Source organism: Lichenostomus cassidix, chromosome Z, assembly GCF_008360975.1.
Source record: "Lichenostomus cassidix isolate B80296 chromosome Z, HeHo_3.0, whole genome shotgun sequence".
Lineage (NCBI taxonomy): Eukaryota > Metazoa > Chordata > Aves > Passeriformes > Meliphagidae > Lichenostomus > Lichenostomus cassidix.
The window spans coordinates 28,154,562-28,169,756 of record NC_139511.1 but is presented as its reverse complement, the minus strand read 5'-3'; the positions used below and the strand labels follow the sequence as shown (position 1 = coordinate 28,169,756).

Genomic DNA, 15,195 nt, shown 5'->3' with positions numbered 1-15,195 from the left:
CGTGGCAGCTCTGGGGTGTCTTGGCTTTTTCCTTGTTTTGTGTTGCTAGGAAGTGTTGAGATGCCTTAAATAATCCAGAGATTATCCAAGGTGAAGCTGGAAGAAAATTTATTTTGGGGTTATATAGATTAATAATTGGACCTATGCTTTGATTGTATTCAGATTTTCTTTAAAAATTGTATTCAGCTTTTCTTTAAAAATTGTAACTGTGCTGTGGAGGTATGTGAGTATTACTGTAGCTAAGCTTAGCAGTGTTTTTTGTTCTAGCATCTTCAGAATTTCTTATTATATTTCCATGTTCTGTGTTCAGTTTTTAGGAGGCAGAGGAGGGATTACAAACCTCCTGTCTACTGGTTATGTCACTGAGTGGGAAAGACTGGGCTTATGTGAAATGCTGCCTGGTTCTCCTTGGTCCATTCAACATCTTATATGTGTTTTGGAGGGAATTCTTGGTTTGCCCCACTGCTCAGAGTACAGAGCTAACTCACTGCCCCTCTGTGGGCATGGGATACATGTGGGGTTTACTTTGTGAGTCCCTGATGATATGCCCCACAGGTGCAGGACTGGTCTGTATTGCAGCTGGTTTGGATGCTGCAATGTTGAGAATGTCTCCAAGTTTTTGGGTGTAGTGACAGTGTCCAGGTGACTGTGTCGATATCACATTTTTCTGCCAAAATGCTGCCACAGCTTATGAAGTCCTACTATGTGTTAAATTCAGCTAAGATCCACCCTGTTTATTGAAGTGTAATTCAAGTTTTTCTTTTTCAACGCTGAAGACATGCTACTGTTATTTCCCATTCGTATGCAGGGAAGCATTTCGGCGTAGGTACGTCTAACATAGCAGAAGTGTTAACAGGACTGCTTTTTCATAGGAGACATCTGTGACATGGTGGTGTGTGGATTTATTTGTGCCTTACTGGGTAACCAGTGATAGTGGTGCAGGAGGCCACATGTGTGAGGGCTCGAACCTTGCAGTGTCCATGCAGAGTGCCTAGGCATGATAACCTCATGAAGTCAGCAAGTCTAAGGGCAAAGTGATGCAACTGGGTAGGGCCAATGCCAGACGTGAGTGCAGACTGGGAGAAGAAGTCGTTTGAGAGCAGCCCTGTGGTGAAGGGGTTCAGGGTTGCTGTGGATGAAAAGCTGGACTCAAGCTGGCCGTGCCAGAAACCAAGCACATCCTGGGCTGCACCAAAAGCAGTATGGCCAGCAGGTCAAGGGAGGTGGTTCTGTCCCATTTCTCTGCCCCTGTAAGACTCCACCAGGAACTTTGCATCCAGCTCTTGGGGTCCTCAGCACAAGAAAGGCCTCTTAAAGTGGGCCCAGAGGAGGGCCATGAAGATGACTGGAGGGATGGAACTCCTCAACTCCTCTTCAGTAAAGACAGACTGAGAGCTGGGGTTGTTCAGCCTGGCGAAGAGAAGGCTTCCAGTAGCTTCAAGAGGGGGTTATAAAGAGGAGGGAGAGTGACTTTTTATGTGGGTGGGTAGTGACAGGACAAAAGACTATGGTTTTAAACTGAAAGAGAGCATCTTTACATTAGATGTTAGGAAGAATTTCTTTGCTCAGAGTCTGGTGAAGGCTACTGGAACAGGTAGCCTGGAGAAACTGTGGGTACCCCATTCCTGAAGATGTTCAAGGCCAGGTTGAACGGTGTGCTGAGCAAGCTGGTGTAGTGAATGGCAGGATGAATTGAAACTACATGATCTTCAAGATCCCTTTCTGCCCTAACCACTCTATGGTTCTGTGGTGAAGTTTTAGTTGCAAGATGCTTGCAGTAAATGTCAAATTGTTTTAGTCCATTTTCCTTTAAATTGAGGTCAGGATGAGTCTTTCTTGTAGTTTTTGTTGTGCTGTTCTGAATACTATAAGCTGTAACTCTTTGTTTTGACCAGTAGCTGTAAGTCAGCTGGACAGTGCTGAACAATTGACAGAGTTTCTCTTTGTGAGGCATCACCCTGAAAACAGTGGCTTGGAGAAGCTGTTGCAGACAACAGCTGCAGGGACCTAAGCATCTATGACACTGATGTGCATGCTCTACAGTAGGTGGTTCTGCAGTCCAGCTGGATCTTCCTTGTTGCTTTTAACTATTTCATGTTTCTCTGCCCCTCCTGTCCAATTTCATTTACAGATGCTGCAGAGCTGGCATATCTCTGCTCTAGCCACTGTGGTTCAGTTGATTGCATGGGCAGTCTGCAGCAGAAGACAAGAGGCACCAGCTTAAGACAGAGCCAGGAGAAACTGCTGATTGCTAAATGGTCTTCAAGAGGCTTGTAGTGGTATCTGGTACTTGATTTTCTTATCATCGTGGAACCTTGCTGAAATTACGAGTTGGGTATCATTGGAGGACCTTCTCCTTTGAAGGCTGTTAGGATCTATAGTCTTTCACTGCATGTGCAGGGAGTGTGATCAGAGGTTTTTCTGTCAGCCTTAGAACTGGCTTGACCCTTTCTAGATGTGTAACAGCTGCATTCTGGGAAACCTAGGAAAAAGCCACAACTGTATTACATGGTCTTGCATCTGTCTTGTGTGGGTAATCTATATCCTTTAGCCTGTACAAAAGAGCTACTTGAGTGCTTAATTGTTTGCCCTCAGACAGACACATTTCTGTGGTTCAGAGACAGTTTCTTTTTGGATTCCTGCCTTCATTATCCCTGAATACTGCTGGTAGTCCCTATGGTTGGGAGTTTGTGGTTCCTCCATGCTGGGAGAAGAGTAACAGCCCTTGCAACAGTATGTTGCTGGTACGTTGTTGGTGGCAAAAACTGTGTCCCTCCAGGCTCCTTGTGAAATTTCACACTGTTAGTCAGAAACCTCTTCTCTGAAGGATCCTTTCTTTGAATTGTCAGGAGATGAGATGCTGAACTCTCTCCTGATGTTGTAGCCCTTTTGAAGATTTTTGTTTTCCATCAGTGAACCAGTGCCTTGTCCCAGGGCACTGTCCTATCTTTGGCCTAATCTTCAAGAAAAGAGAAGGCGTTGGTGCTTTCTGGATGTGAATGCAAGTTTGACACTAGTCATCTCTCATCTCCCTGAAGAACAAAACAGTCTTAGTGTTGGGGACCTGTTCATTTCTAAAATTGCATGCCTCTGAAATTGTGCGTTCACCTTAATTTCACTGGTGGGAAGTCTGATCCAGCTGTCTTTCAAGAGGGGAAAAAGTAAAGTCTGTGTAGAATTCGCAATTCTCATAAAATTTTATAGAAGAGAATCACAGAATAGTCTGGGTTGGAAGTGCCCTTAAGGATTATCTAGTCCAACACCCCACTCCCACATATCCCCTGCAATAAGCAGGGGCATCATCAACTAGATCAAGTTGCTCAAAGCCCTGTTCAACCTGAACTTGAATGTTCCCAGAGATGGAGCATCTGCCAGCTCTCTGGGCAGCCTGTGCCAGTGTTTCATTACCCTTATCCTACCAAATTTCTTCCTTATATCCAGTGTAAATCTACTCCCTTCTAGTTTAAAACTATTACCCCTTGTCCTATTGCAATGAGCCCTACTATTTTTCTTACAAGACCCCTTTAAGAATTAAAAGGCTACTGGAGTCTTTTCTTTCCAGGCTGAACAATCCCAAGTCTCTCAGCCTTTCCTCATAGGAGAGGTGCTCCAGCTGTGTGATAATTTTTGTGGCCCTTCTTTGGACCTGTTCAAACATACCTGTGCTGAGGACTCCAGAGCTGGATGCAGTGTTCTAGCTGAGGTCTCAAGAGAGCAGAGTAAAGCTGCAGAATCACCTCCCTTGACCTGCTGGCTGTGCTTCTTCAGCTTTTTGTCCACCGACATCCCCAAGTCCTTCTCAGCAGGGCTGCTCTTGTTCTGTTCACCCCCCAGCCTATATTCAGCTGGACCCTGTCCTTACTGGCCATATTGTACAGATTGGAAAGGGAGTGGATTGTAGCATCCTGTGTGGAGTGGATAGACCCCTCTTCTGTGTATAGACACAGCTGGTAGGGTGTCTAGATTTTCTGATGGCTTAGTTATGACTTAGAAAAGCTTCTTGACCAAATGGAGATATCTGCTTTTCTTACCATGGTACAACTTTTGCTACTGTGGTATAACTTCCCTGTGCAGTTATTTTCTCCTTGGAGTGTGAAGCCTTGGTGGGGGTGAGCACATAGCATAGGTGCCTTTGTCACCAGCTGTTGGTGCTCTGGCTTTGCCTTGCAGGATCACCTGCTCTGGGTATAGTCAGGAGATGTGAGGATGGAGAGAGACTCCTGTTTCAGCAGGTGAAGTTACTTTAGTTCATTTGTCCATACTGATTTTACTGTACCAGGAAGATGGAAAAGCAAGATAACCTTGTTGTAGGCTTTAGAATATTTACAGCCTTAGAGATGAGAGTGTGAGAAGTGCTTAGGTAGCCCAGGTGCTTTGTGAGATTACTACAATTCAAGCAGACCTATAATCAAATGATTGACAGTTCAAGTATATCATTGAACTTACTTGATTGTTTTCATAATAAGTAGCTTGTCTTATTTTCACTTGTCTTGTTACTTTGTTATTTTCTAACAGCATATCTGAAATGCAAATGAACAGGAATTCAGATGTGCTGCTTTGAAATTACAAAGCTCAGATGCTACAAACATTTCTTTGGAATATCTATACCTATAAAGAGAAAGTATTCTCATGTAGATAGTTTGGGAAATAAAAAGTGCAAGGCAGTTCCCATTGTGTGGAGACAAATAGCATTTTTATCAAACAGTGCATATACTTCTATCTCCATTTAAAGCAGAAGCAGGTATGAGTGGTTAGTTGACCGGACCAGAGAATCCTGGAGATAGAAAAGAGCTGTCAAATACAAGTGATCTATAAGGATGCTCAGTTAATATCTGGAAAACCTTAACAAGGTTCTCATTTCTTCTGGATTTTCTGAGGAGGAGTATTTACAGTGTGGTTTCATTGAACTGTAAGACAAGCAAAAACCCAAAGTTTCTCACCACAGTGAGCAAGGAGGGTCTTTTTTAATGCCTGACTTCTTAAAGCTTTCAGAGATTTTTCCATTCCTGTCTCACCATTGTTTGAAATGTTCTGGAAAGACCAAAGCTTCTAGTGACAGCTTTCCTGGTGACATTTAGCAAGCATTGCACAACAGACTTCTAAAGTTAAACTAGGCTGTGTTTTTGTCTGAGAGAGCACACCAATATTGCATACAGGTCTTTGCATGTTTCTGCTGAATTGGGAAATAAGCTTGCAAAGTCCATGTACTGCATCCAGCATTCCTTTCAGTGAATAGTCACAGTATTCAGGCTGGCCTGTGGTCACAGTCCTAAACGAAAAAGCTAAATGCATCTGTGTTGGCAAGCTGTTACAATGGAAAAGGAGCTCAAAGCTGTGTAACAAATGTAGAAGTTAAGTCCCACAAACTTCAGTAAAATGGAAGTGTTTCTATTAGGTTACTCATTAAAGTAGTGACTCCTCCACTAGCTTGAATGGTCCTGTCTGCATAAGCAGTCTGGTAAGTGTGTTTTATATAACTTAAAAACACTGTGATAGAAAAAAATAAAAGTATTTTTCTCCAATCTGTGACTAATTAGCCAGTGGGCATTTTCTGAAAGCTATTGTCTTTTAACTATCAATGGATCGCTTCAGTGAATGCAAAGACCATCCTGCTGAACAAAATAAGCCTGTTTGCACACCAAGGACAGCTTCAGAAGGGAGTGATAAAGCCCCTGAAGGACAGAGGCAGATTAAGCCTGTATTTTGGTTTCTGTTATGTCAGGCACATGCTATGGAAGAGCAGGAAGAGCAGAGGAAATAACCTACTTAGTTCTGACCAAAATAAAACTTTGTTTTGAAAGAGTTAGACTGACTTAGGCTGAATTGTCTTGGTGCTGATATGCCCTTTAAGTCCCACTGATTCATTGTTTGGAAAGTAGAGACTGTTATTGTTGTCTTGCATAACAGCTTTGAAGCTTTGGTTTACTCCCTGGCTTTGCAAGATTTCTTGTTTGTTTTCCTCTGTCTGTCTACAGGCAGTTGTCCTTCCTCCTTCCGTCTTTTAGGCATGCTGAAGTGGCTGTGCCTCCTGCAGTGGCCATCTTTGCCTTTGTGTGTAGGGGGGACTTTTATTAACTAATTTGGGCAAGCTGCTTCTTCCATGTTCAGCACTTCTGTACCCATCTTCCTTCCCCAAGCACTCATAAACAGCCTCCTTATATAAATCAGTGCTGCAGTTTCATGACTCGTTTGTAGACGAGAGCCCAGGTGGGACCTGTGACATCTCCACAAATGACAGCAAGCAAAAGGGGAAATTTGGAAGCCCTTCCAGGTTGTGGAGTAAAGCAGTTTGGTTTGGTGATCCACCAGAAGGCAGAGGGCTCTGCTGTGTTTCAGGGCAACCCTGGGGATATTGGCTGGACTGAACAAGTATTTACATCTTCTTCCTGAATTAGAGGGGCAATAAGAGAGCGTCTTGTTTTCTCATATTCTAGCAGTGATTGACAGTGCTCTTTAAAAAAAGCTGGTTTTTCAGTTGCTGAGCACTATCTTGTTTTGTTTGGGGTTTTGTTTTTCAGTGACGTGAGGGGTGAGAATAACCACTTGAGAGACTGTAGTGTAGGCAAATTCAAGTACTTCCTCTTGTTCTGGATTGTTGAATGCCTCATATAAGTTGGTGACATAAGGAATAAAGATAAGTAATAATTGCATCTGTTTAAGAGAAATATTTATGTTGCTGTCAGTACTGATGGCTGTCAGTACTTTCTTTAGAGAAAGCCTGGTAATGTTTTGAGGGTTTAGTTTTACCCCTAGTTCATTCTTTCATCTTGATAAAAACAAGACGTATGCTACATGATCAAATTTATAATCTGGTATACTGATTTGAAGTTCAAGAACCTTGGCTTCTGTAAATTGTTATGCTTTAGCAAACTGAAAGTAGTCTTGCTGATTTACAGCCTGTGAGAATCTGACCCTAACTTCAGACTGCATAGTTAGATGTAGTTGTAGTGCACTCTTAATAGTAATCCTCTCTTTACTGGAGCTAATGAAAATGAAAATCATTGTAAGTATTGAATTGAAATGGAATTCTATAGTCTCTGCTGGAATGAATTGCCCTTCTGGTGTAAATGGCAAGAGCCATTATTGTCTCCATAGTACCTGTTGCATTTAAAACATAGCCATGCTTGCTATGAAGCACAAGGCTTGGAACCGCACTGCACATCCTTCGTGCTGCCCCAAGGAAACTGCTGCTAAACTTGATTTGTTGCAGAGGTCGCTGGTCTGTTGCACCGGGTGAGTGGTAGGGTTAAAAATGCCTATGCTATCTCCTTCCCAAGGGGTTCACCAAATCCCAACAGTTCTCTTTGGAAACAAAACCGAAGTCCTTCTCTTGGTGCTTGTCACCGTGGAGTTTGCAGCCATGAGACAGTTGGCTCTTGGAACCATCTGCTAGCAATTCAGACTCTGGGCAAAGCTACCACAAAGTACGTGTCCTTCTGCCAGCTCTAGGAAGCTGGACTTCTTGTGTACTCTTCTGGACTTCTTGTGTACCCTCCTGGGACAATCAGAGCTTGGGGCAGTGGTGGCTTGCTGCAGTCTAATTACAGCCAAGTCTGGAAATGTGTGTTGGGAAGTGTTAAGGGACATGGTTTTCTCTTTTCAGAGACCTGCCAGTCTTCAGTTGGCAGAAAATGTTGCTCCTTGCAGCTGCTGGGACTTGTTCAGATAAAAAAAGAAGAATGTGACTACAGAGGAGTTTCATTTGGTGTATGAAATGCAGTAATGGGTTGAAGGTTGTCATGTGAAGAAGGAGGATAGAGATTTTTGGAGCGTGGAAGTTTACATGTGAATATACAGGCACACTTCAGAGTGGGAGTTATGTTACACTTTAGATACCTGATGAAGACTTTGTCCATGTTTCTTCAGCCTTTCATCATTTTTTAAAATATAACCTTTTAAAGATGTTGTGTTTAGATAGGAACAATTTATAACACTTGCAGACACCTGTTGTTGAAAAAATCCAAACTGTTGGATATTTAATCTGGTAGAAACTTTTTTATTTCTTACTATAAAATTTTCATGTGCTTAAGAAAAGACAAACAACATTCCCCTGGCCACCCAAGTCTAGTGCCAGAGTCAGTTGGTAACCATAACCACAGCCTTTTCTTAGCCTTGTTTTTTTGAGTGTCTTCGTAGAAGACAGATATAAACAAAGATATTGTGCATGGAAGGTTCCCACTGGAACTGAAAGTTGGCATTCACAATGTGTGAAATGATAAAATAAAAACACACTGACTGCATGCCTGGGTCTGAGTGTCAGATAAAAGCGATAGAAGGAAGCAGTGAACTCAAGACAAGGCTGCACAAGTATTTGTGGCAGTGTGGAGGACTGTGCTACACAACTCTTCCATGTACAGTCCTCAGCCTCCTCTGCAAAGGACAGTAGTGAGATGAGAGCTCACATTGACACCAGCTGTTGAGGATTGCAGAAGAGTATTTCAGTCTATCATTTTACTGCTTGGGGTGGTTGAATGTAAAGTGATGGTTATGAAGTGGGGCTAAAGTACTCTTACAAGCTGATGATCCTTTAGACAGCTTTTACAGATAGGCAGGAAAGGATCTTAGAGTTGTAACAGTGCATCCAGGGAAGTATGTGCCCATTGTGTAAATTGTCAAAAAAAGGCAACCTGAATATTAGACATTATTAGGAAAAGACTGGGGAGGAGTAGCACAAAAGCCACCTCTGTGCCACAATATAAAATCACAGTGTGCAGGTTCTCTCTGTGCAATGGCTTAGCTGCTGCTGAGTCCGTAGGTGTCTGATGCAGCATTAGATCTTGAATATGGCATTTTCCTTTCTCTATTTTTTTTAGTCCCCTTGTAATTCTTTCATGTAATCTATGTGTGTTTATAGGGCTTTTTGTAGAGGACTGTAGAGATTTTTCCATTTATGTAATACTCCTACATATGTCAGGCCATCCGTTCTAGTAAACTCTCCAAGACAGGGACTTCTTCCAAGTCTCACATTTAACAAGATGCCACAGAGAATTACTGCACTTAATTTAGTTTTATTTATATTCACATTAATAAGCTGGGTATGTTCTTTAATGCATTGCACTTAAATTTTTCCAAAAATGAAAAATAGCTCTCATAGCTGGGAAAAAGAATTCTGAGTTTCTAAGCCATTTGTGACAGATTTAATGGTTTGTTCAAAAACAAGAATAAACCCTTTAGTCAACTAAATCATTCAGTAATCTGTAACCCTTGTTAATCTGTAACACCAAGATTAGAAGGACTTTTGGCAGGTACTTGCTGGGAGTTGAAGTTGATGAAAGGGCGCAGACTGCAAGCAAGTTATGGCAGTCACAAATAATGCCAAACGAAATGAAATTATTATTTGTGAAGTTGTCCAGGCAATACTGAGGTGTTGTGGTATGGTCACTTTATGCCAGAATGTGACATTTTCCCTGTGCTGGCCCTGTGACAGGCAATACCAGTTGGCTGAAGCAGCATGTTGGGAGTTACTGGAGTTTGCTCTGTGCCAGCACACGCAAGGTGTGCATGGAGAGAGCTCTCGGCTGCAGGAATTTGCCTCTGTCTTCAGGTGCAGGAGCTCTCTCTCTCTCTTTGAGAGTCCTCGGCGTGACCTGTGGCAGTGATAGCATCTGTGGCTCCAGTGTGAGTAGCAGACCACAAGCTGCAAAACCCGCGAGTGGTGGCACCCTGAAGTGAGGACAGCAGGAGGGAATAGTTGCAAGAAGGAGATGGTTACTGCTGCTTGTAGTACTGGAGCAAGTTAATGGAGGTGTAAAAACCTGAGGCTGAGGGGCCGGAAAGCAATCCACACAGCAGGGGGTTGGACGAGGAATTGCAGGTTACTTTGCAGGTGCTTTTATAAGCTCAAAATGAGTGCTTGCTGTGTGTAGATCCGCAGTAAGTCTCGTGTTAAACTGATCACACTTCCAGGAGAGGATCAAATCCATTTTGGCTTTGTGTTGATATTCCTTTATCCTCCTTGGAGAGCAGTTTGCCAGCTATACTTTTAAAAAATGTTCAGCAAACGCAAAGTTATATTTCATTGTTAAAGATAAAAGAAAAAATTAAATAAACCCCAATATGTTAAAATACAACTTTAAAAATAAATTTTTGCTTGAAAAACACCAAAACTGAATTATGGTGAGTATTTCTCCAAAGAGGAAACAAAAGTAATTTTTAATACCACCTAGGCTTTTCCTCAGGACTGGGTGGTCTTTTCAAAAGTGGGAGAAGATTATGTGTTAAATTTGGTATTTCATGAGCAATTGTCACCCAAACACCATTTTCATGGGACACTGTTACATTGCTAGAGTCTCTACAGGGCACAATCCACTTTTTTCTTCTTCTTACTTTTGGATTCTGCTTTGAAGTCTGTCTTGAGGACAGAGAGAAAAATGCTTATGTGGGAAAAATGTGACATATTGCAGGGTGTAAATAGCCGTCACTTTTCTAGGAAGTGTTACAGAGCTCATGAGTTACAGTGATTCCCAGCTTTTATATCCTGCCTTCCTGGGGATGGCTGAAGAGAGATGTTTTCTGTTTCTTTTCAAGTGTATGTTGGTGAGCTACTGGCTGTATGTTCCATGAGTTGCCATATGTACACATTGTCTTTATCTTTATTAAAACACCAAGTCAAACAGAATGTGGTAAGAAAAGTGGCCCAGGAAATGATGGTTTATGGGCAGAGACTGCTGTAAAGCCACATCTCATGCTCCATGTGGACGGGAAGCAGCCCTGTGATGTCTGATGGCCACATGGCTTCTTGTTGTGCTTTGGTTATATCTGATTTTTCACAAGAAGGAAGTAATTTATTATTGAATAGAGCAGGACTCAAGGTAAATTTTTTAAATATGGCTGGTGCTGTATGCCTGGCCAGGTGCCTGGAGACACCACATAAAGCCCCCTAAACCTTTAAGTAAATGATTTTGTAGATTCTATCAATGTCTCTTGAAATCTTCCCTCAGTGTTGTCTAACTTCATGTAGCTGACACCTGGATATAAGTGCCTAGTATTCAGTCCAATTCAAAGGTTGGGGGTACTGTTTTCTTCAAATATACCTCATGTGTTTGTTCTCTCTTCATTCTTGCTGTAAGGTACTTCTGACTATTTAAAATGCTCAGCTAAAGAATGCACTGAGCACTGCAGGCTTTTGGACTTGACTGAGACCATCAGTTTTGTACAGTCTGAAAGCTGCAATTGAAATTGCTTTGTTTTGCCTTTGACAACCCATAGATGTGTCTGCTTGTAGCTCATCACTGAGTTTGTATGGATCAAGAAACCCTCTTCCTTTAAAGAGAACAGCCTGTCCTCTTCCTTTAAATGCTTTTTCCTCAAAATTTTGCATTTCATCTACTGAAATTTCACACACAACGTCTTCTGGCTAGTTTTTCCTAATGAAAAGTCACCCCTTAAAACCCACAAAACCTCTCCTAGGTGTCAGAACTTAAGACTTAATTAAGCCTCTCTGGGACTATTGATATGAATGTAGGATTCTGCCCCCCCTCCTCCCCCTGCCCCAATATTGGTAGTGCAACAGTTTGCTGCCATTTGGGGTTTATTTCTTTCTGTGTGGAATGTGCAAAATAAAAACAAAATGGTGACTTGTAGGAGTAATTTCACTTCCTGAGGAATATGACAACCAGAGGAGGAGTTGCATGAGTAGCTCCTGAAAAATGTGTGAAAATCTTTCGCTGAGAGTGTTACCGTCTATGTTTGGGCATTACTTACCTCCTGCTGTTTGTCTCTTGATATTCTTTAATTTGATTATTTGCAAATGCTTCAATTTTCCAGCTGAAATTTTAGGAAATTTATTCTTTTCTGGATTGTCTTCTTCTGTTTGCACTTAAACAATTAAAACCTTTATGCACCTTCCTGTCCTGCTCCTTGTCTGAAACATTCATTCACTGTTGGGTTTTACTGCTTCTCTGAAGTTGCTGATTTAGTAATTTTTTCTGTCATGTTTCCTTAGCTGAAGCATATGTTACTGTCTTTATGCAAGACCATATTTTGCTGAGTTTGTCCCTGCAAAGAGAAAATTGTGGTATTGTGTAGTGACTTGGGCTGTCTAAATAAGTAGAGAACATCTCTCAAGGTCCATGGAAGGAGCATCTCTTCTATCATCGGGTTCTCTGAATTTTCTGAGGTGTTTGTGTACTGTTTAATTAACTTGTGCACTGAGTTTGTGTGCACTTAAGTCTAACATCCACTTGGAGAGAGTGGTCTTACAGATTTCAGTTGCTTGCTGCATCTTGCAGGTCATAAAATTCCTGTGATCAGTCCACAGTGTCGTGCTCTCTTCTTTCCTTTCTAGCAAGCCTGCTTCTGAACTAGAAAAGTGAGGGAAAACGGTGTCATTTCACTGAATTTCATTAGTCACTGCTGCTTCCTCCTTGGCTAGCTGTCATGTGTTTATGAAGTTCTTGACAACTGCCTGTTTATATTTGAAACTTCATACTCTGCTTTTCACGGGTCAGAGCCACGGAAAGCTTTGTCACAACGCTTCTGCCTGCAGAGGTCATATCCCCTCACCTGGCCATGTTCAGGTAAGGTTTGGGCACCACTCTGAGAGAGTAATGAGGTCACCTGAACCAGTGGCTGGGGCAGATGTCTTCAGGGTGTATGTGGCAAATTACAGACTATCGGCAATAAGGGGCAGGGAGCCTTTGTCCCGTTTCTCCTGCAGCTTCTGCAGAACTGCTCTCACAGCAAGTGGCCCTCCTAAAAGCATCAGTAGAAATATTGCTGAGGGGAGAGCAAGTTTAGTTATGTTATCATTAAGTTTTATTACCACTACATCCTTGTTGAGATTACACATCAGTGATGAGAATTCACCAGTTCTCTGTGTAGAATCATACCTGTTTGCTGGAGCAGATGTATCTTTCCTCTTCCTGGACAGTGACTTTGTTTTCTTCAGTCTCCTCTGTGCTGATAAGTTGTGTGCTCCTTCTCACCATGGAAATCACCTCCAAATCTGTTGAGCATCTGCATTTTCAGCTACAAGAATCTGCTTTATCATCCTTTCTTTGACTGTTTCCTTTCCTGATCTGTCCTGTTTAGTGAGAAACAGCCACAAACCTTAGAGATGCACATAACATTTCATAGCACCCAGCAGAACAGTCAGTTCTGCTCCTTCCCACTTTATTTTATCAGTGCAATAATCATTCTGGGTTCAACCATGGATGATGAATAACACGTTTGTACACAGTAGCGACTTGCAGTGCTTCTTTTTCTGACTTGCATATTAATGAAAATCAAATGTGTGCCTACTGCTCGTAACAAGAGGAGTGCCAGTAGGAAAGGTGTCACCCTTTTTGTGCCACCAAAAGGAAAATTTACTTTGCACAGGCTGGCAATATGCCATTTAGAGAAGTGGATCTGGATTGTAATGCTTCAGTTGACATGGAAGAAGCAGCATTGTGCAATCAGAAGTCAATGAGCTGGAGAAGGGGGAGGAGAGGAAATGTACTATTTTGGTGGCACTAGCGCATACAATTAGTGGCAACAGTGGACTGCAGGCAGCAAGTTTGAAACACTTGGGGGTGTTGTCAGATACTTGTGAAACTTAGGAAGTGGTACAGTGTGCTTATGAAAAGCAGGGACATGAGAAAATCCCCTGTCTACAGTTGCTGCTGGCAGGTGATCTTCTGCCCGGGCACTGGGAGAGGTCTGAGCTTCCACTCAGGAGGTCAGAACCTGAGCATCTGCACAAGGCTTCACACTTGAATTGGTGAAGAGTAATTCTGAAAGAAGGAGGATTCTAATCCATCGCTGCATGGCTTATTAGTTCCTAATTAATCAGAAGTGGTGGGAATGAAATAAAGAATTGCTTGTTTTCTTTGCACAGCTTAATGTAATGCAAATTCATGGTAAGAAGCTGTGGAAAACATCCCCCCCATGAGAAATTATATTTTCAAACACTGTCATGCTTGAAAGCGTGCCTTTGTGGAGCTTGGATGGAATTACAAACCTGTAGTAAAAGAAATAGTTACTCTTGACTTTCAAAATTGCCTGTAACTAGTGACCTTTAATTTTGTCTCCTTCATCCATTACACTCAGTTTGTAACAGTACTTTGTTTTCTCACATTTATTTATGTAACATTCACTAGCTTGTAGAATAATTCACTTGCAAACATGTCCATCTGCTTTGGCTACATCAAAGAGCTGTTTTGGACTGTTTAAATTTTTTTTTTAAATTTAAGAGTTCGTTTTGGTGCTCATGGAGAGAGTGTGGGAGGACGTGACTTGTGGTAGGCTTGTACTCTCTTGGGATTAACTCTCCTTCATTTTCCATTGCCAACATCTTAGTAGCAAAATAAGATGGAGTTTATGCACTGCACAGGGTGTGACAGTAGTGTACATTCTCAGACCTAGGGGATAGCAAATGTGATTTAAAAGGTGTGTTTTTAATTGCATTTGACTCCATTTTTGGTTTTGTTGGATTGATTATGTTTCGTGAAGTCCCTTGCTTGTGAAGATTTGCTCACGATTCTTATTTTATTTCCACAGTTTGCAACTTCATGTCTCACGAAAAGTGCCTCAAGAATGTCAAGATACCGTGCTCATGTATTGCTCCCAGCCTTGTAAGGGTGAGTAAAGACACACTGCCTTGTCTCTTTCTTGGGATAATAGCACACTTTATCACTATAACATGATGTAGTATAGCAGTGGTTTTTTTAATATGATAATGCATAAATTGTATTAGTCATCGCTGAGGCTTTTATAGCTGCTCACAGGCAAAGATACACTTCCTTTGAAAAGTCTCTGCTATGAGCAACTGTAGATTGTCTATCTTTGAAGACCAGTTATTTGCATTCTTTAAATATTACTAGATGTTCTTACTGTGTGTCATTACCTGGAAGTCTTGCAATATGGTAGGGAATGACTGGTGCTCTCTGGAAAATGCACCATGTGTCATAAAGATGAGCTGTGTACATCACCAATTTTTTTTACAGCTATTACATATGAAAGCTTCTCTGCCTAACAAGGGAGCTGTGTTTGTCTTCTGTTGATTGCTGCATCTTAAGATTCTGCTTGTTTATTGTGTCCAGAGATGTTGCATTGTAAGTATAGGATTTCAAAGCCAAAAAAAAAAGAGGGCAGGACTTCAGTTGATCACAGTAGTTCAAATATTTTGGTGAGTAATAAAGTACTTGTTTTCAGGTGGCTTGTGATCTCCCACAAGACTTCATGCATAAGAGATTGATTTAAAGGGTGTGAAAC

At 41.8% G+C, this 15,195-nt stretch overlaps 1 protein-coding gene across 2 annotated transcripts in view; it reads left to right on the top strand.

The window, feature by feature from the left end:
- Window positions 1-15,195, top strand: part of DGKQ (diacylglycerol kinase theta) — a 91,668-nt gene that overhangs the window by 10,264 nt on the left and 66,209 nt on the right. The window contains exon 2 of one of the 2 annotated variants that reach the window (XM_085043277.1): window positions 14,482-14,561. The exons of the other annotated variant lie outside the window; for it this stretch is intronic. Coding sequence (XP_084899403.1) covers window positions 14,482-14,561 — 80 coding nt within the window. The remainder of the gene's footprint in view (window positions 1-14,481; window positions 14,562-15,195) is intronic. 2 annotated transcript variants of the gene reach the window in all.